The sequence below is a fragment of the Haemorhous mexicanus genome, chromosome 20 (assembly GCF_027477595.1).
Source record: "Haemorhous mexicanus isolate bHaeMex1 chromosome 20, bHaeMex1.pri, whole genome shotgun sequence".
In the NCBI taxonomy this organism is placed as follows: Eukaryota; Metazoa; Chordata; class Aves; order Passeriformes; family Fringillidae; genus Haemorhous; species Haemorhous mexicanus.
The window spans coordinates 1471517-1492133 of NC_082360.1; the positions used below are offsets into that span (position 1 = coordinate 1471517).

General features: G+C 52.8%; 1 protein-coding gene across 1 annotated transcript in view; it reads right to left on the minus strand.

Annotated features, from left to right (window-relative positions):
- The window catches only part of LOC132336834 (dynein axonemal heavy chain 9-like), an 89337-nt gene that overhangs the window by 65170 nt on the left and 3550 nt on the right, over window positions 1–20617 (minus strand). Inside the window, exons 5-19 of the mRNA XM_059864731.1 lie at window positions 19303–19433; window positions 16124–16335; window positions 14773–15006; window positions 13055–13222; window positions 12182–12298; window positions 10653–10803; window positions 9760–9874; window positions 8738–8806; window positions 7472–7598; window positions 5872–6127; window positions 3937–4178; window positions 2864–2999; window positions 1705–1901; window positions 1030–1177; window positions 738–963 (exon numbers count right to left, since the gene is read on the minus strand). Coding sequence (XP_059720714.1) covers window positions 738–963; window positions 1030–1177; window positions 1705–1901; window positions 2864–2999; window positions 3937–4178; window positions 5872–6127; window positions 7472–7598; window positions 8738–8806; window positions 9760–9874; window positions 10653–10803; window positions 12182–12298; window positions 13055–13222; window positions 14773–15006; window positions 16124–16335; window positions 19303–19433 — 2529 coding nt within the window. The remainder of the gene's footprint in view (window positions 1–737; window positions 964–1029; window positions 1178–1704; window positions 1902–2863; window positions 3000–3936; window positions 4179–5871; window positions 6128–7471; window positions 7599–8737; window positions 8807–9759; window positions 9875–10652; window positions 10804–12181; window positions 12299–13054; window positions 13223–14772; window positions 15007–16123; window positions 16336–19302; window positions 19434–20617) is intronic.

Sequence of the window (20617 nt, forward strand, 5' to 3'; positions counted from 1 at the left end):
CCCCTTCAGATGTCTGTGAGCTCTCCCCTGGGAGCACCCACAACCTAAGACACCCTTCAGTTGTGACCAATAATTCACCCAGGGCATTGTCCTGCACAGATCTGAGCAGCTCTTCAGAGCAAAGAGCATATGGTAATGCAAAAGTTGGAGCCCAAACTGCTCCATGACACCTCCCAATGACTGCTTATGCCAGGCTACCTGAATCATGGGCTTTTAGAAACCTCACAGCATCATTGCAGATTTACTGATGGCCACCATCAAATCCAGTAAAGCAAGCAGTCTTTGGGCAGAGATGGAATTATTTGACTCAGGAGGAGCAGAACACACACCTTGGGCAAACACACACCCTACATCAGGTCCCAGGGCTGCCAGGGGTACCAAGGGATGCCACTGCTCCCAGTTCTCACACAAGCAGAGACCAGGGCATGGAGGACTCAGCACTGGGATGGAGCTGCTGTGCAGCACAGACCCTTCTCTGCTCCTGTTTAGCTCTGGAGGTTGTCACAGCTCCAAGGCTGCCAGAGCTCCAGGAGTGTTTGGACAATGCTCTCAGGGATGCCCAGGGTGGGATTGTTTGGGTGCCTGTGCAGGGCCAGGAGCTGCACTGGATGGTCCTTGTGGATCCCTTCCAACCCAGGGTATTCCATGATTCTCTGCCATTTGGCCACAAGTGTGAAATGACACAGCCCAACCAAGACAGGAGAAATTCCATGAGCAGAGGCAGAACCAACCCTCACCTGTGCATGACATGGTCCAGGAGGTGCTGCTTGAACACCAAGCTCCACCTTTTAATCTCATTGAGCAAGGCCACCTTGAATGGCCGTGCATCCAGCCTCAGCCAGCCCTGGAAGGTGCAGAGGGGCTGCATGCCAGCCACCTCCTCGTAGAGCTGCTCGTAGGAGCCCAGCTGCTCCCTGAACTGCTGCAGCGTGGCTGGCGCCTCGGGGAGCCCCTCCTCGATGTCTGCAGGTGCAGGGACGTGAAGATGGTGGCCCAGCTCCCTCCTGTCGTGGAGCAGGAGGTGGTGGCCCAGCTCCCTCCTGTCCTCCCCGAGGAGGTGCGAGAAGCGCCGCTCCAGCCCCGCGCGGTGCTCGCGGCACGCGGCCGCCGCCGCCTGAGCACGGGCCAGCAGCTCCTGGCGCCACGGGCACAGCGAGGGCATGGCCTCCAGGGCAGCCTGGTGGGCACAGAGAGAAGGAGAGAGGGGAAATGGGGAGTGGAGAGAGGAGAAGGGAGAGGGGAGAAAGGAGAGACAAGAAGAGGGAAAGGAGAGAGGAGAAAGGCGAGACAAGAAGAGGGAAAGGAGAGAGGAGAAAGAGACAAGAAGAGGGAAAGGAGAGAGGAGAGACAAGAAGAGGGAGAGGAGAGGGGAGAAAGGAGAGACAAGAAGATGGAAAGGAGAGAGGAGAGACAAGAAGAGGGAGAGGAGAGAGGAGAAAGAGAGAAGAAGAGGGAAAGGAGAGAGCAGAGAGAAGAAGAAGAGGAGAGAGCAGAGAGAAGAAGAAGAGGAGAGAGCAGACAGAGAAAAATGGGAGAAGGAAGAGGGGAAAGAGAAGAGAAGGGAGGAAGGAAAGAGAGAAGAGGGAAGAAGGCAGAAAAGAGAAAGGAGAGAGTAGAGAGGGAGGGGAGAGGAGAGCACAGTGAGGTGGGAGCACGTGGCACCCCTTCACTGCCACCAGCCCAGGGAAGCCCCAGAGCACAGACCTGGTAGTGGCAGAAGCCCCTGTGTGCAGCCAGCCGGGGCACCAGCGAGGAGATGTGGTAGATGCCCTGGAGAAGACTCTCCACCATGTCACAGAAGCCATCGTTGGCACCAGGGTCCAAGGGAGGGCGAAACACCAAATCTGGGATCACCAAATCCAGCTGCACCTCAAAGAGGGGAGCAAGCCCTGCCTTGGGATCTGGTAGGGAAGAACAGAGATGTCAGGTTCTTTTTCAGGGAATCTTGAGCCACTGACCTCCTATTACAAGATGCCACATGGCCCGCAGGGACAGCAGGAGGGTGTGGTGGCAGACACACTCACTGGGGTCTGCACAACCCACAGAAGTGTTGGCAAACCAGCTGTGCTGTGGAACCCACCGAAACCAGTGGGGAACAGGTGAGACACAAGTGATTTAAGGAGCAGAAAGCACCCTGAGGAGGAAAGGCTCTTCAGGTAATGCAGAGGGAGTCTGAACAACACTAGCAAGGAAGTGCTTGCAGAGGAGAAAAACAACAGGAACCAAGTGGCTCTTCAATTTAGTGGTGAAAGGCATGAAAAAAACCCACAACAGCAACCAGAAACTGAAGCCAGATGCAAATGTGACAACCTAGGCAAGTTTTTAACAAGACAGTGAAGAACTGCATGCAATTCTCTGGCTCATTGTGCCTCACATCCAGAAGGGAAGCATTCCTGGAGATGTGCTTCAGCTGCACACAAGCTGCTCCCAGCAGAGCAAGGAGGGCTGGGCTGGTGACTCCTGAGCCCGGCTCACCTCTGCCTGAGGACTAATGCTCAGGGACTGAGGGCTTTGTTTGGTGCCCTTCAGGAGCAGAACTGCCTCTTGAGACTCCCCACAGAGGAGGGATGGTGCCACCCTGCTGCTTTGGGCATGGGAGGGTGGGATGTCCAAGCACAGATGTGGGAGAAGCCTCAGCTGCCTCTCTCCATTAACCCTTGCAGACAGTGCAGTCACCTCCATCCCTCCCCCTGAGCAATGCAGTGACCAGTGCTGGAGCCACCCTCCCCTTCTGCAGGCTCCAGTGCCAGAGGAAAGCCAGAAAAAAAAGAACAACCACTGAGCATGAGGGAGCACAGCCAGAGATGTCCCCTTGGAGAGGCTGAGCAGCCCCTGCAGCCAGGGGACAGGAACCAGGTGTCACCTGTGTTCTCCAGGAGGTATTTCAGGGAGCACTCAATGGCAGTGATGAATCCATCCAGGACTATCTCATCCACATAATCCAAATACACCTTCCAGGCATCAGAGGCTGGGGCTGCACGTAGGAGGCTCTGGTTTTCCTGGAAGACAAAGAAGATTCCTTCACACACAGCGGGGCTGAGTGTGTCCCAAGGAGAGCTGCACACACCCAAGGGCTGGTACTGGGCAGCAGAGCAGTGCCAGCCTCGTGGAGGTGGATCTTCCTACTGGGGCATGGCCACAGTTTGCTCCTGTCAAGGGCTGCTTGGTGTCCAGGAACACTTCAAGGTGAAAATGGAGGGCAGAAGAGCCATAGAAGGTCTTCCACGTGTTCTCCCTCTTCTCTGAGGCCATGGGACTTGGGGTTGCTTTGCACTCCTGGGCAGGGAGAACTGGGGGTCTCAGATGCCCATCCTGATGAACCCATCTGGTTCTCTTCAGAGTCCAAGGCCAGACATGGCCCCCAGGAGAGGGCCATAACCCATTTCCCTCCAGGCCAGGGGCTGTCCCTGACATGACCAACACCTGGCTCCAGGCAGGTGAGGAGCAGAGCTTTGGGCTTTCTCCTGGCCTGCAGAGGACTCTGAGCTCTGGCAAAACTGCTGGGAAACACCAAGGTTTAGGACAGCAGTTTCTCTCCTGTCACTCAGCATCACCTCCTGCTCCAGAGAGGGACAGAGCCTGACACTGCAGGGTCAGCCCCAGCCCCTGTTCCCAGGTAACCCCGCAGAGAGGATTTTTCCTGGGAGCAGCATCCCAAACCCGGTGCACCACTCCCCTCTAGTGGCTCTCCAGCAGCCAGGGCTGGAGCCAGACCCCTCCCTGGGCTGGAGCTGCTGCTGGTCCTGCCCGGGCTGGGAGCTCAGCCAGCCCCACACCCCAGCCCACCCCGCAGAGACAGCATCAATGAACCCCGGGTCGGGCTCCCAAATGGGTTCAGGCAGTTCACTTCAGTCAAAGCACTCTGGACGTTTTCAGTGCCACAGGGACAACACGGAGCCTCTGAGGAGCCCCCCAGCCCTGCAGGTGCCCCCTCACCTCCACCAGGGCGTGGATCCTCTGCCCACACTCCCTGACCAGGCTGTAGCGCCGTTCCAGGCGCTCCTGGCACTCCTCCAGGCTCAGCACTGCCTCCCTTTTGGAATCCCTCCTCTCCAGGATGGGCGACCCCCATGAGTGCACGATGCTCTGGATCTCCTCAACGTTGTCCTTGGCCTTCTGCACCCTCTGCTCCAGGTCACAGACATCACCCACCACCCCGGAGATGTGATCCCAGACACCTGGGAAAAATGAGATGGTTGATCCTCTCTTTTCAGAGCTGCTGGGCCAAGCTCTGGTGTTGTCTCCTTCAGACCTTTTCCCTGTGGTCTCATGTGTTTCTCACTCATCCTTAAGGAAAGAGATTCACCACCTGGAGCAGCAGAGCCACCTCTACCTCTCCCCTACTGTAGTTATGATATTTTCTGAAAAATCCCTTTGCCAAGATTTTTTCTCCCGAGAAGCTGAAAAGCCTCAGAAATGAAATATAAACAATAATTATCTGCTGCTGTAGAATGCAACAAGTGCATCTCTGATTGGTCTCATGTAGTTGTTTCTAATTAATAACCAATCACAGTCCAGCTGCCTCAGACTGTCTAGTCAGTCACAAAATTTTATTATCATTCCGATTCCATTCCTTGCTATTCTTCTATTCTTTTAACATGGTTTTAATATAATATATATATCATAAAATAATAAATCAGCCTTCTGAAACAAAGTCAAGATTCTTGTCTCTTCTCCCCTCCTGAGACCACCACCACACCCTGCCCCAACAAGGCTCAGCAGGGACCACCAGAGCCTCTCCTCCCCACAGCCTGGGCCAAACCTGAGGAGCAGGATCCTGCCCACAGCCCCAGGGGATCCAGGGGATGTGGGAAGGAGAAAACACACCAGGAGCTGCTCCTCATCCTCCCAGTGCTGGACACACCAGAGAGAGCCCTGTCCTACTGGGAACTGCCACTGGGAACCAGGGAGCAGAGACTGGGCACACGGGGGAACGGGAGGAGCCCTGGGTGTCACACTGTGGGAAACGTGTTGGTAAAGAACTCTGAAAGCCTGACAGAAAACTCACACAGCCTTGTACACCTGAGTGCAAACTGAGATAAGGTGTGCTGGCTTAGGAAGGCCGTGGGATAGAGATGGCATTGCTGAGAGAGAGATTGAGCTAGAAACACGATTCAACAAGTTTCAAAATGTAGCCTTGCAAAAAGACAGATATTTTAGAGAATTAGAACTGTGAAAGATGCATTGTAGCATGACGTGGGGTAAAAATATAGGAGACTGGTGTTAAATATAGATGAAAATATAGGAGATTGGTATTAAATATAGGTAAAATATAGGTAAAAATACAGGTGATTGGTGTTAAATATAGGTAAAAATATAGGTGATTGGTGTTAAACATAGGGTAAAATATAGGTAAAAATATAGGTGATTGGTGTTAAATATAGGTAAAAATATAGGTGATTGGTGTTAAATATAGGTAAAAAATATAGGTGATTGGTGTTAAATATAGGGTAAAATAGAGGTGATTGGTGTTAAATACAGTTAAAATATAGGTAAAAATATAGGTAATTTGTGTTAAATATACATTAAAATATAGGTAAAAATATAGGTGATTGGTGTTAAATATAGATTAAAATATAGGTAAAAAATAGAGATGATTGGTGTTAAACATAGGCAAAAATAGAGGCAAAAATAGAGGTGATTTGTATTAGAAGTAACAGCAGCACTGTAGGGCAAAAGCTAATGGGCTGAAAATATTTCTAAGGTAACCAGGAAATGGGTTGGCTTCTGATGGAATGGTGTTGACTTTTACATCCCTCATGTCTCACTATTCATTGAAACAGATAATGAAATGAAATCTTTTAAAACAGCTCTCAGTTGCCCCATCTCTGTAAAAGCTGGGAAAACCAACATCACACAGAGCCAGCTCACCCTCTGTCTTCCAGGTCAGCGTTTCTTCTGCCTCTCTCAGCTTCAAGTCGATGTCCTGCAGCTGCCCCTGCACCAGAGGATATTCCACCTCCAGCACGGACCTCAGGACCTTGTTGTAGCTCTTCTCCATCAGCTCCAGGCTGGCCACCAGCTGCCAGAAGGATTCCTTGCAGGAATAGAGCTCAGCTGCTGCCGGGGGGATGGCTCCGGCCCCGCTGCCCCTCAGGTAGCTCACCTCCCTGAGCACGGCCACCAGCTGGGGAGGCAAGGCACAGAGCTGGGCACAGCATGGCCCTGCCAGCTCCAAGAACTCTCTCCAGACTCTTCTGACCATCACAGGGGGTCCTGCTGGTCAGAACAGCCCTCCCAGCCCCTTCTGACCATCACAGGATATTTCCTGCTGGTCAGCACAGCCCTCCCAGCCCCTTCTGACCATCACAGGGGGTCCTGCTGGTCAGCCCAGCCCGCCCAGCCCCTTCTGACCATCACAGGATATTCCTGCTGGTCAGCACAGCCCTCCCAGCCCCTTCTGACCATCACAGGGGGTCCTGCTGGTCAGCACAGCCCTCCCAGCCCCTTCTGACCATCACAGGGGGTCCTGCTGGTCAGCACAGCCCTCCCAGCCCCTTCTGACCATCACAGGGGGGTCCTGCTGGTCAGCACAGCCCTCCCAGCCCCTTCTGACCATCACAGGGGGGTCCTGCTGGTCAGCACAGCCCTCCCAGCCCCTTCTGACCATCACAGGGGGTCCTGCTGGTCAGCACAGCCCTCCCAGCCCCTTCTGACCATCACAGCAGGTCCTGCTCGTCAGCACAGCCCTCCCAGCCCCTTCTGACCATCACAGGGGGGTCCTGCTGGTCAGCACAGCCCTCCCAGCTCCTGTCATTCCCTCCAGTCCCCTCTGCAGGTCCTGCTGGTTTATTCCCAAAGCAGCAAGCTGGAAAGGGCCTGGGCAGCTCCTGGTCTGTACCACCTCAGGAACCCAGCAGCCTCTAAGAGCCACCACCACCTCTGGTGCTCTCAGCCACCCCCTTGCATGTGCTTCCCCTCTCAGATGGGGGCTGAGCCACATCACAAGTCCCAGCCATGCTGTTCTGCCAGGCCATTATCAAAGTGAAAGATAAGATAGCTGCAGTTCTCTTGGTTTGCTGGGCTGATTGGTATAAAAAAAGTAATTAAAAAGTAGTACCATGGCCTCAAAGCCACTGACTCAATTCCTTCTGGTGCCATTAGATTTCTGGAGTCACAGAACAAACCTTCCCAGGGTTTTTCACACCCTTTCAGAAGCTCAGGTTCCAGGTACACACAACATGAATGTGTGTCTGTAGATGATGTCCCATCGTTCTCCACACCAGTATCAACCAGTATGGAGCGGACATGCTGACACCAGTCCCACCTCTGGCTCCTGAGGGACTTCCTGCCACTGCCTTGACCCAGGATTTGCTCTGCTCAAACTGCAGTGTTGGTATTTAGGCAGAGCAGATCTATGGTAGAGCCTTGTTACCCCCATGGGAGGGGCTCCACAGAGCACAGAGAACCCACCAGGTGTCCCCCACAGCTTGGGGACATGGCAGGAGAGCCAAGGGGCAGCAGCTCCTACCTGGGGATCAAAATTGACCGTGATCAGTTTGGTGTGTGCATCTCGCCGGATGAGAGGCTGAGCCAGGTTGTACTGGGATTTCTCTGAGACTGTCTGGGACCAGTCTGAATACAGCTTTTCCTGATAGCTGCCAGAAAAGAGAAACATGCACCACAGAGTCACCAGAGCAGAGGGTGCAGCTGTAACTGAGGGGAAGCCAAGACCACCCCACTCTGAGGACTGAAGAACTGAAGGAATCTTCAAAACCCACCCATGCCACCTCAACAACAGGGCTTCCAAGGCAAACACCCAAAAGAACAGTGGCAGCATCAACTCAGGGGGGCAAAGCTCTCTCAAGTACCAGCTTGAGAAGAGAATTCAGATTTGGAGATGGGCTTTCCAAAGCATTTAGCCCAATGTGACATAGCAGCAGCTGGGCGTTTCCAAAGGTCTGAGTAGGGCCAATACCTGAAGCCCCAGGGATGCTGGGGTGGCTGAAGCCGAGCTCACCTGGCTGAGTGAGACCACAGCACCCCTGGGATGGGAGCACAGAGGGCAGAGGAGGGCTCCTGGCATCTCAAAGGGCATGGGCAGCCCCTCCTTCCCCAGTGACAAAGCCTGCTCTGAATCCCGTTGTCACCTGAGCACCAGGACACAGCACCTCCAGGTGATCACCCCACACCCCCTGTGGGGCTGCTCCTCTCTGCAAGGCTCTGCTGAACTACCCAGCCTTGTTCTGTGATGGGAACAGGGTTCTCTCCACCCACCCTGCAGCAGCCCAGGCTGGGCTCTGGCTCATCCCAGCTCCCTCCCTGATGGGGAACAGGGCCCTGCAGGGATCCAGGAATCCTGCAGGATTTCTCTCAAGGGACAGACCAGAGCAATCAGGGGTGACATCAAAAACTGAGATGCCAAGTCCTGGGCAGTTACCCCCAGCTCACACTGTGGAATATCCACATTACAGCCCCAGCAAACACAACCAGGGAGAGAACAAAGACTTCTCCCAGCCCAGGCTTTCCACCAGGGCAGCTCCTCCACCCCACAGCAGCTCGTTCAGAAGCTCCTGCAGGGTTGCAGAGCCCCTGTTCCCCCTGCAGCATGCCCACTTGAAGCCATCCCAGCAAAGCTGTGGCACCCAGTGCCAGCTCCCTCCTCCTTCTCCAGGCAGGGAATTCCCTTGGGCTTGCAAAGGGACATTCCCAAGCCCTGGGCTGCCAAGTGTTCTGGCAGGTGGCTCAGGGGAGGGGAAGCTTTCCTCAGCCACAGCCCTGCCTCAGCCCCCTGTACCTGTCGAGCAGCTGGATCATTTCTTCATATTTCTGCACCACCCTTCTTCCACGGGCAGAGTCCAGGCTCCTGGAAGCACAACAGACAGGGGTCCATCACCTTTAGTCCTGGGGGCTGGCATCTGCATTTCCCCTTCCCAAGGTCCCCCACAGTCTGCAGGCACAGTCTGCCTGGATTTCACCCCAAACCCAATCCTCTCCCTGCCCAAAGGCTGCCCAGCCCCCTGAGCTCTCTCTCTCAGGTGTTTCCATGCTGTAAAATGGGGAGCAGCAGCTGGGATGGGAGAAGGACCCAGGGCTGCAGGAAAAATCAGTTACCGAGCATCACTTTTGAACATTTTACTCTTGACAGTTTTCTGTCACAGCTGTGCTCCACTAGATGCAGGTCACAGACTGTTTATATCATTTATAGAAAAAAAATAAATGTATGCAATAACATACTATATAGATCATATATCTAGAAAATATATAGATATACAAACAAATATTCATTTTTCCTTTTCAATCCTTTCTCCCTCTCAAGTTGCACATGGGAAAGAGTCTCACACCACCCTGAAGGACTTGTCTTTAAACAGAGGGATAAAATCAATGCTAAATGTAGGGACCATGAGAATTACAGCCCAGGTTTGTTGTCTTGATCTTGGGTGATTGCTCCTTTGTTTAATGCTGAGAAAGTTATCTTCTGCCAGCACAAGAGCTGGGCTGCTCCCAACCAGGTCTTGGAGGAATTACAGTGGGAAAGGTTGCAATGCCTATTTTAATTACAACCTAGGATTCTGTTAATAGCTGAGGAGCCTATCTGCTGTCCCGCTGTGCCTCTCATCACTTAATAACCAACCAAATTAAAAAGCTTCTTCCAAAACACCAAGATGGGAAGGAAGTGAATGGCTCCAGGGCACCTCTTCACTTCTCACCTCCTCCCTAAGGACTGCTTCAGCTACAGCCATTGCATGGCATTCAACACAGAGAGAACACCCAGAGAGAGTCCCAGATGGTCCCAGCTCATCTGGAGCAAACACTCACAGCCCTGGGATGTGCCTGAGGTGCTCCAAGGGGCCCTGGATCCGCGCCCGCAGCTCCCGCGCCCAGCCCAGCGCTCCGGCCACGGGAGGGACGTTCTTGTGCAGGGGGGGGAACCCTGCAGGGCACAGGGGAACAGCATTCCATCAGCCCTGCGAGCCCACAGCACCCACAGCCCCCCAGAACTGCCCTGGGCTCCCGGCTTCCTCCCTGAAATCCAACCTCTGTCACTCCATGGAGGCCTGCGACCGACAAACCCCCTGTGGATTTGGAATAAGGGATCAGAGGAGAGGCCTGGCACGTCCTGGAGCCAGACTGGGGTGAATTCTCTGCTTCCCACGGGCACTGAGGAAGGGATTTCTGGCTGGGAGCTGGATGTGACCATGCCACCTCAGAGCCACAGAACAGAGCTCCCCAAAGCCACAGCAAATGCTGGACTCGTCCTCCACGAATCTCCCCACTGCCCTTGTTAACCTGCACTGGTTCCAGCAGTGCTGCCTCTCCTGGAACTTCTCTGCTTCCAGAACAGTCTTCCTGAATGGAATTTACCTATTCCCTTCTGTGCCAGCATTCCCATGGAATAATAAACCTGGGAAAAGCTGACCAAACCCCAAATTCCCACCTCTCCCCCTTGCATTTCCAGCTTTACAAGGGGAAAGCTCAGCACGTGCCCCCAGTCCCAGGCACACCTCACACGTGCACATTTGAAACAAGGATGTTGGCATTGCTTTAATGCCAAGAACAGAGCATTCCCAGGCACTTCCCACTAGGAAAGCTGAAATCCTTCGCAATTTGGGAAGTTCTGGTGTCCTTACAACAGCAAATTATTTCCCCTCTCTAAATTAGCCTAAATGGCTTTTCAGGAAAATCCATTTTCCTCCTGACACGGCACCCACCGAGCTGCAGCCCTGCCTGGGTGTGCCTGCTGTAGGTGAGCCTGGCCTGGTCCAGGGCAGTGCTGAACATGCTGAGCAGGACAGGGACCTTGTCAGCAGCAACTGCAGCAATCCCAGGGCGCTCCAGAAGGTTCCGGAACATGGCCAGCAGCTGTGCAGGGGAAGGAGCAGGGAAAGAATGGGGAAAAGTCAAACTCCTGCACAAAGTCCCACTGGGATTTTCCTCACTGATGCAGCTCCTCAGTAACTCAGGTCTGCACTGATGGACACCTGTCAAAGGGAAGGGTTTCTCCCCACTTTCCCAAGTAGTTCCTGCCTTTCACGGAATCATTTCGGTTTGAAAAGAACTCCAAGATCACCTTTGGCTGATCCCACCACTAAACCATAGCACAGAGGATGTTTTTGTTACAGAAATGCTCAGACCTTCTCTGTGGGTGAACCATATTCCAACTACCATTCTTCAAAATTTGCTATTTAAAAAAAACCAAAACAGAATAACCCAAAGATAAGTGCCATCATTTACCATTTTCTATAGTATTTTTTACAATTATGCTAATTTTTTTCCAGAAAACACCATTTACTTTCTCTGCAGGATAGATTCACTGGTAAACAAAGCCCCCTCATTTCTAGAAAACCTCTATTTTCAGAGTTGAAATTCATCCATTATAAACAAATTGATATTAACAACGATCACCTGGTTTTAACAGCAGTTTTCACCAGGAAATCAAAGAATCACAGAATAGTTTGAGTTGGAAGGGACCTTAAAGTCCAGCTCATTCCACCCTGCCACAGGCAGGGACACCTCCACTAGGCCAAGGTGCTCCAAGCCCAGTCCAACCTGGCCCTGGCACTCAGAGCAGCCTTCCCCCCACCTCCCAGGGACACCAGCGCCACTCCTGCCATCCAAAAGCCTGATCTGAGTCATTTCTTTGGCTGCTCTTCCCCAAACTGAGCAAACTCTTCTGTTTGTGTCAAGAGCTGAGGAGCAGGGATACTCCCAGCTCCAGGGCTCAAGAGGGACCCACAGGGCTGAGCATCCCTACCCAACCCAACCCTATGTCCCCTTGTCCATCCCAACATCAGCATTCCCAATCCAACCCAATGTCCCCTTGTCCATCCCAACGTCAGCATTCCCAATCCAACCCAATGTCCCCTTGTCCATCCCAATATCAGTGTTCCTAATCCAACCCAATGTCCCCTTGTCCAACCCAATGTCAGTGTTCCCAATCCAACCCAATGTCACCATCCCCAAGTCCAACCCAACGTCACTGCCCCCAATCCAACTCAGTGTCACCACTCCCTTGCCCATCCCAATGTCACTGCCCCCAACCCAACTCAGTGTCACTGCCCCCAATCCAACCCAGTGTCACCGCTCCCTTGTCCATCCCAATGTCACTGCTCCCAATCCAACCCAGTGTCACCATCCCCAAGTCCATCCCACAGGCACAGCCTGCAGCTGCAGCCCTGTCTGGGCTCTCTGTGGGGCTCACAGGGAGGGAAGGGAGGCACAGACAGACAGACAGACAGACCTTGAAGATGTGCTCCAGGTCCGGGGCGTCGCTGAAGGCCTGGCTGAACACGGTGCCCAGCCGATGGTCAATGTCCTGCACCTTCTGCTGGAAGTCCAGGGCATCCTGCTCAAACTCCTGTGGGAAGGGCAGCAGCAAGCCCTGGGCTGTGAGAGGGCACTGGGGAGGTGCCTGCCACATCCCTGCCCAGAGCTGTTTGCTCTTCTTATTCACCAGGAATTAAAACACTTCTCCACAGAGTCAAGGACACTTGGGTCCCACCCCAAGGCTGAGCTCAGGGCCTCCCAGGATGGACCCACAGTCCAACAAGCCCTAACTTCAGCTGGAGGAAAGACAGGAGGTATCTCCACACTCTCTTACCCTGAACTGGCCTGAAGACCACACCACCACCCCAGAAACCCACAGAAGCTCAAACTCACTGAACCAGCAAGGTATGCTGGACTTAAGCTGTGCCAGGGGAACTTTAGGTTAGACATCAGGAAAAAATTCCTCACTGCAAGAGAGACTGGGCACTGGAATCATCTGCCCAGGGAGGTGGGGAAGTCACCATCCCTGGAATGTTGGAAACAGCCTGGATGTGGCACTCAGGGCCATGGTTTAGTTGATGAGGAGGTGTTGGGGCACAGTTTGGACTTGATGATCTCAAAGGTCTGTTCCAGCTTGGTTCATGGTGTGATTCTGAGATGTGGAGCTGCAAGAACTGCCAAGTGCCTGCAGAAAAGGCCAGCAGCTCCCTGTCCCCTACAGGGACAGATCAGAGCACTACAAAGGGAGGAAGGGGCTGGAAGGAGGAGCCAGGGCTCTGCTCAGAGGGAGCTGCTCCCTGGAGAGGAGGGTGTGCTGCTGGCATCCCCACGGGCTGCCCCCACCTACCACGTTGGCCAGGTCCAGGCAGTCATAGGCTCGCTCTGAGAACACCTGGTAGCTCTCCTGGAACTCCTCATGCATGTCCAGCACCTGCTGGCCCAGGGCCTTCCCTCTCATCCCCCCAAACTCAATCTTCTCCAGCTGTGCCAGGTCCAGGGCTGTGGTCAGGAGACTCTGCAGAGCCAGAGGAGGCACACACAGGTTCAGCCACAAGCAGATGACAACAGTTCCCACAGCACACAGTCATGTTTGCTCCTGGGCCACCCTGAGGGTGCTCAGGATGGGATCAGGATGATCTTTGAGGTCCCTTCCAACCCAAACCACTCTGTGATTCTACAATTATGAGTGGTTTGAAAACAGATGCCATCCATTGTAGTTTTCAACACAGCTCATTAAGGAAGCAGCAGAGTTACACAGTGTCAGTAAAACCCTCTGTTCCAGTGCAGGGAATGAGAGAAGGAGAAAAGGAACCCAGACCTTGCCTTACATAGGCACAAGCAGCCTGTGCAGTGCCCATCTGACCCCCCAGCTGGGAACAGCCCCTCCAGAAACAGAGATTCACTTCAGAGAGGGGTTGATAGTAAAAGATTTCAAAATCACAGAAAATTCAGGGAGTAAGAAAGAAAGTTAGGCTTAGTAGGCCCCAGGAAAATGTTAAAGGTAGGGAAATGTTAGACCTTGTATTTGCTAGATCATGTGAAACTGCACCTGTGTAGTCAGTATATGATAAATGATATAATTGTTAGATATGATTAGATATAATTATTGTTTAAAGAATCATGAGAAACCATGTTAGAGGTTTGAGGGGGATCACAAGAAATCCATGCTTGGATGAAATCAATGTATACAACAGAACAGTGTAAGTTTAATAATTAATATGTAAGTTATATAACCATAGGATATAAAATATGTTTGGCTCGAAACCATGGAGGAGTCAGATTTGGGTTTGTGCCCCCTGACACCCAGAGTGCTTCAATAACAGCTCCTGCATTTATCATTCTGTGATTGTGTGTTCCTGAATGCTAACAGAGTGACCAGCAGGTGCAGTGAGCTGCTACCCACAGGGGAGCTCACAGGTGAGCACAGAGTTTGTGTAACAGGTACTCCCTGAGCCTCAGCCATGCTGGGCACTGATGGCACTCATGACACCCCTGTCCCTGCCCTGCCTCATCTCACAGTGAGAACCAAACAGGGCAAACAGGGACACCCCACAGCTGGGCACACACAGGGATGGGAAGGGATGCCCTGCTGAGGGATGTGGAATGTGCCCCTGCTCCTCCCCAGGCCCCCTGTCCAAGTCAGGAGATGCCCAGCTCCAGGGTGTCCCTGAATGCTCCAGGGTGTCCCTGAATGCTCCAGGGTGTCCCTGAATGCCCCAGGGTGTCCCTGAATGCCCCAGGGTGTCCCTGAATGCCCCAGGAAGCCTCAGAGCTTGTCCTGGTTTATTCCCAGCCATGCAAACCACAGCCCCATGAGGCCAATGACCCCCATTCCCTTGTCCCAAGAGGAGTACCAGTCCCAGAGGACCCCTGGGAGCACTGACACAGCCACCAGCCTGAGCAGAAGGACACAGCAGCAAATCTGACACAGGCACTGAGCAGGACCTGGGCAAACAAGTCCTGGCCTGGGTGCCAGGGGCAGCACAGAGTGATCCCCTGGCATCAGGGAGGGAAGGTGCCAGCAAGGCAGGTCATGGCTGCAGCACCTCACAGCTCCAGTCTCACCTTCACCATCTCCAGCCTCCGCAGGAAGCTGTCCAGCCTTGCAAACACCAGCCTGGAGGGGAAGTCCCAGCTCCTCACTTGCTGGCCTGGCTCATAGTACACCTGCAGGTTTGCCCTTCTCTCCTCCAGCGCCCCTTTGAAGGCACTCAGGGTGTCAAACACTGTTTGCACCTTGCCCAGGCTCTCCTCCACCTCTCCTTTCAGCAGGTCTTCTGGGGACAGGTACACCACAGCCTGGAAGAGCCAAATCACACCAGAGATGTCTCTTTGCTGCCACAGCAAATGGTGGCTGCTGGCACTGGAGCTCTGACCCTTCCTCTCAGTCAGAATCCCTTTGGAAGGAAGGACAGGGGAAAGAAAGAGAGAATTCCTGTAGGAGTGAGGGGGGCAGGACAGGCAGAGATGAGAGATCTCTGAAGCCAGGGCTTGGAACTTGGGGTTTGTTGCAAAGGGCCTGGGTGCAGAGCCCTGCTGGGAGCTGCCAGCCACAGCTCAGAGCAGGAAAGAGAAGTAAAGAGAGAAGGCAAGAGTGTGGTGAAGAGAGAGAGAGTAAAAGAGAGCGAGGTTCCCATTACAATAGCATAAATATTCTAAACATTCTAATTCTCACTAACCAATCTAGTACAAGATACAAATCCTCCAACATTTATATACAGCCTATAACAGTCACTACATTACCATACTGAGTTACATTTTAAACCCTAAAAACTCCTCTTTCTGCCAAGCGAGCAGGGTCTGCTCTGACCCTTGGACCTGCTTGCAAGCAGAGGGTGTTGTTTCATTGTTGCCATGATATTTTCTAACAAATCTTTTTGCTAAGATTTTTCTCCTGAGAAGCCTCAGAGGAAAAGAAAAACAATAATTATCTGCTGCTGTGGAATGCAACAGGCACATCTTTGATTGGTCTCATGTAGTTGTTTCTAATTAATAGCTAATCACAGCTGGCTCAGACTCTGAGAATCACAAGCTTTTGTTATCATTCTTTTCTATTCTTTGCTAGCTTTCTGATAAATTTTTTTCTTCTATTCTTTCAGTATAGTTTTAATATAATATATATCACAAAATAATAAATCAGCCTTCTGAAATACGGAGTCAAGATTCTCATCTCTTCCCTCATCCTGGGACCCACAAACACCACATTCCATCACAAGGGGATTACCTTCAGCTGGCCATGCCATTGTTTTCCAGGTGTTCAGTAACTGAGGGATCTCAAAGCTTGCTTTCATTTCAATCTCGCTTACAGTTTCCATATTCTCAAAATCTTTTGCCAGGTAATCATATTTATAAGGCTTTCCTGTTTCATCTTCCCTAAAACCCTTCCAGTGCAAGCCCAGGTGCCAGAGGCACACACCTGCTGGATGAGGAGGTTGCAGATCTCCTGGAGCAGCACCACCAGCCTCAGGGGCACGCTGTAGTGCTTGCAGCTGACCCAGACCCAGCACACCACGTGCAGCAGGGGCACCAGGAGAGGCTTCACCTTGCTGAACTCAACAGCCTCGAGGTGCTCCAGGGGCTGCTGCAGGGCTGTCAGGTGCAGGTCGATGTCCTGAGCTTCACTCAGAGCTGTGGGAGGAAGGGCAGAAGGGGTGAGAGCACTGGGGGTCACGAGTTGACACAAAGGGAGCAGACAGTCTTGGTGAGGAGCTGGCACAAAGGGGACAGACAGTCCTGGTGAGGAGCTGGCACAAAGGGGACAGACAGTCCTGGTGAGGAGCTGGCACAAAGGGGACAGACAGTCTTGGTGAGGAGCTGGCACAAAGGGGACAGACAGTCTTGGTGAGGAGCTGGCACAAAGGGAGCAGACAGTCCTGGTGAGGGGCTGGCACAAAGGGAGCAGACAGTCCTGGTGAGGGGCTGGCACAAAGGGAGCACACAGTCCTGGTGAGGGGCTGGCACAAAGGGAGCACACAGTCCTGGTGAGGGGCTGGCACAAAGGGAGCACACAGTCCTGGTGAGGGGCTGGCACAAAGGGAGCACACAGTCCTGGTGAGGGGCTGGGAGCACAAAGGGAGCACACAGTCCTGGTGAGGAGCTGGGAGCACAAAGGGAGCATACAGTCCTGGTGAGGAGCTGGCACAAAGGGAGCACACAGTCCTGGTGAGGAGCTGGCACAAAGGGAGCACACAGTCCTGGTGAGGAGCTGGGAGCTGGCACAAAGGGGGCAGACAGTCCTGGTGAGGAGCTGGGAGCACAAAGGGGACAGACAGTCCTGGTGAGGAGCTGGGAGCACAAAGGGGGGGGCAGACAGTCCTGGTGAGGAGCTAGGAGCTAGCACAAGCTGGGACCCGGCACAAGCAGGGGCAGAATTTTGTCATCTTATTACAAAAGTTCCAAACCTTCTTGGTGATTTCTCGTGGGCAGCTCCTCACAGCACTGACTCCTCCTTCTTCACAGCACAGCCAACAAACTCCACCTCCCTTCTCACCCAACTAACCCACTCTTTTATAGCACAGTTCTTATTGGACACAGCTGTGGCCTATTAAGGGCAGGCCTGGTCCTAATCTTTGGTGATTAGTACAGCTGCAGCTCCTCAGGGGTGAGATTGCCTTCTGCACTATTCTCTTACATTCTATCCCTCCATAGCACACAGTCCTGCTGAGGAGCTGGGAGATGACACAAAGGGGGACACACAGTCCTGGTGAGGAGCTGGGAGCACAAAGAGGGGCACACAGTCCTTGTGGGGAGCAGGGAGATGACACAAAGGGGGACACAGTCCTGGTGAGGAGCTGGGAGATGACACAAAGGGGGACACAGTCCTTGTGGGGAGCAGGGAGATGACACAAAGGGGAACACACAGTCCTGGTGAGGAGCTGGGAGACGACACAAAGGGGAACACACAGTCCTGGTGAGGAGCTGGGAGATGACACAAAGGGGGGCACACAGTCCTGCTGAGGAGCTGGGAGATGACACAAAGGGGGGCACACAGTCCTGGTGAGGAGCTGGGAGATGACACCAAGGGGGGCACACAGTCCTGCTGAGGAGCTGGGAGCTGGCACACAGTCCTGCTGAGCACAAAGCACTCACCTGTGTGTGCTGCAGAGAAATCACCTCCATCCCTGCTCACCTACAGCACAACCAGCACAGCACACAACCTGACTCGACTCGGTTCAAGGGTGTGGGACAAAGGAAGAGTGGAAATGACTTCTTCCTGGATGACTAAATATTGAATCCCAGCATCTTTTTAACTGGCATCTAGACATGCACACTGGGATCTGAACAGCTGTGATGAGATGGCTCAGACCAGGTTCTAGAACAATTTATCTTGTGGAGCTTTAAATCTCCTGCTGCATTTAACATCTGAGATAGTAGCAGTAAACATCCAGGCTGAGTAAAACTGCCACTTGCTGTATTTTGGTGACACAGCCCTATTTTCAGTGTAATAATTTCAAAATAGACCTCCTTGAAATTGTGCAAATGGGTCTCCTGATTTTTCAGAATTTAAGGGAGGTTTTCAATTCAACATATTCTACTCATGTACCAAGTACTGACTGAACTTCCTGATTTTAAAGCTTTGAAGATGCAACAAAAAAACTTCACAAAAAACCAAAAAAATAGTAATAATAAAAAAAGTTGGTGAGGTAGTGAGGGACAGGGGGTGGGGACAGGGAGTGTGAGAGGGCTCTGGGCAGAGGCTGAGGCAACAACAACCAAGCAGTGCTTGGCAGCACCAAAAGCACAGCTCTGCACGGGCTGCAGGATCAGCAGGCTGGGCCTGAGCTCAGCTGAGCCTGGTTTTGGCTCTGGCAGCCCCATGCCCCGAGGGCAGCCCAGTCCTACCACCTGTCCTGGCTGTACCAGAACAGAAATGACTTCCTGACTGGGTGAAATCTTCAGCCTAGGACCCTGAAGAACTACCCCAGAATCAATAATTAATTCATTTTTATTAAATTCATGAATTTTAATAAAACCAGGACATTATTGTGCAACTAAACCTGTGGACCAACATGAAGAGAATCATCATCATCTAATCATAGAGCCATGGAATGGTCTGGACTGGAAGGGACCTTAAAGCACATCCTGTTACACCTCCCACTGTCCCAGGTGCTGCCAGCCCTGTCCAGCCTGGCCTTGGGCACTGCCAGGGATCCAGGGGCAGCCCCAGCTGCTCTGGGCACCCTGTGCCAGGGCCTGCTCACCCTGCCAGGGAAGGATTTCTTCCTAATATCTAATCTAACCTCTGACAGCATGAAGCCATTTGCCTTTCTCCTGTCACTGCCAACCCTTGTAAAAAATCCATCTGCAGCTCTCTTGGAGCCCCTTTAGGCACTGGAAGGCCAGAAGAAGGTCACTGCAGAGACTTCTCTTCTCTGGACTGAACAGCCCCAATTGTCTCAGCCTTTTCAGAAGTGCCAGAAGGGCACTTGCAAATAACCCCAAAGCTCAGGACTAAAGAAGAAACTGTCCCTATCAGCATCTCCCTCCCACAAAGCCACCCTGTCCCCCCAGCAGGGAGGGCACAGCACCCTGGGACCCCAGGCTACGACAGAGGACAGAAATCAGCAGCATGGCAGAGCTGCCCCAGGTTCTCACCTGCCTCCACGTCCATGAGCATGCTTTGGAAGGCTGGCACATAGATGCTCTGCACTCTCTCCAGCACCTCCAGCAGGTTGCTGACCCTCCTGGACGTCAGCTGCCCGTGAATGCCTTCCAGGTCAGCACACCTGCAGCACCAGGACACGTCACAGCCCAGCTGGGGCAGCAACCAGCTGTGCCCCAAAGCCCTGGCTCAGGATTTTCTGCAGTTACACAAGGGCACAGACTCTCTAGAAAAGGGGAAGTTAGAGGTACAGCAGGGTTTGAACTGAGATCCCCAAATAGTGAGAGTCCTGGCCTTACTTTCACGTGGGGAAAAAAAACCCTTTGAAGAATAACAAATGTTGGCGGGGAGGGGGGTTGTGTTGGTTTTAGATCTGGGGTTTTTTTGGAGGACATGCAAGTTTTCCAAGCAGTTTTCCTGAAGCCCCCACATCTCTGGAAAGCAGAAGATGAACCTGCATGAGCAAAGAGCTCCAGCACAGGAAAGTACAGAGGATGTAAGAAGAACAAGGCTGTGCTGGAGAGAGGGAGGTGGTGAAGTCCTGAATCCACTGGGAGGATTTTCTGCACAGACTGCAGTGCAAACAGACCCAGGCAGGCTCTCACCCAGACTTTAGGAAACGTTTAGTTTTAAAACTTAAGATCCCATGTTTTAGTCTGAACTGAGCTGGCAGGAAATGGGACCAGCCCTAGAGGACACAGCTGGTGCCAGGCTCAGGTGAGGGCAGTGCCAGAAGGAGCCAGGTGTTGTTTCTGCAGGCACTGCTGACAGCTCTGCACGGGCAGGGCTCTGTCTCCACTCAGCCTGAGCCAACACAGCACCAAGGGCAGCTGAAATTCCACTCCCTGGCTCACCTGACCCCCCTCTGGCACCCCCAGCTGACAGCATGGAGAGTGCCCAGCAGCTCTGCTCAGGGGCTGATCCTAGTGACCAGTGATGGAAACACCATTGTGGCACTCACATTCTCTGAGCAGGGAGAGACATAACTCTCTCTCAGGGCTTTTTCTTAGAGAAGCACAGAGAGAAGAAGAGAAAACAATTCTTATCTCTACTTGCTGCTCCTGTTGTTTTGAACATGTGGAATGTGTCAAGATTGTTGATCTGAAGTGATTTGTCAATTAGATTCTGCTGGAGATTGTTTTGTTTCCTTGGCCAGTTGGCTCAAAGCTGTGTCCTGGCTGTCTGGAGACAACCAAACACCATTTCCATCTAAATCCCCTCGTGGTGTAGCCCTGAACTGTGGCTGGGCCAAGCCAAACTGAGCCAGCTGCCCAGCCACCTCCAGCCACTCAGAGATCACCATGATTT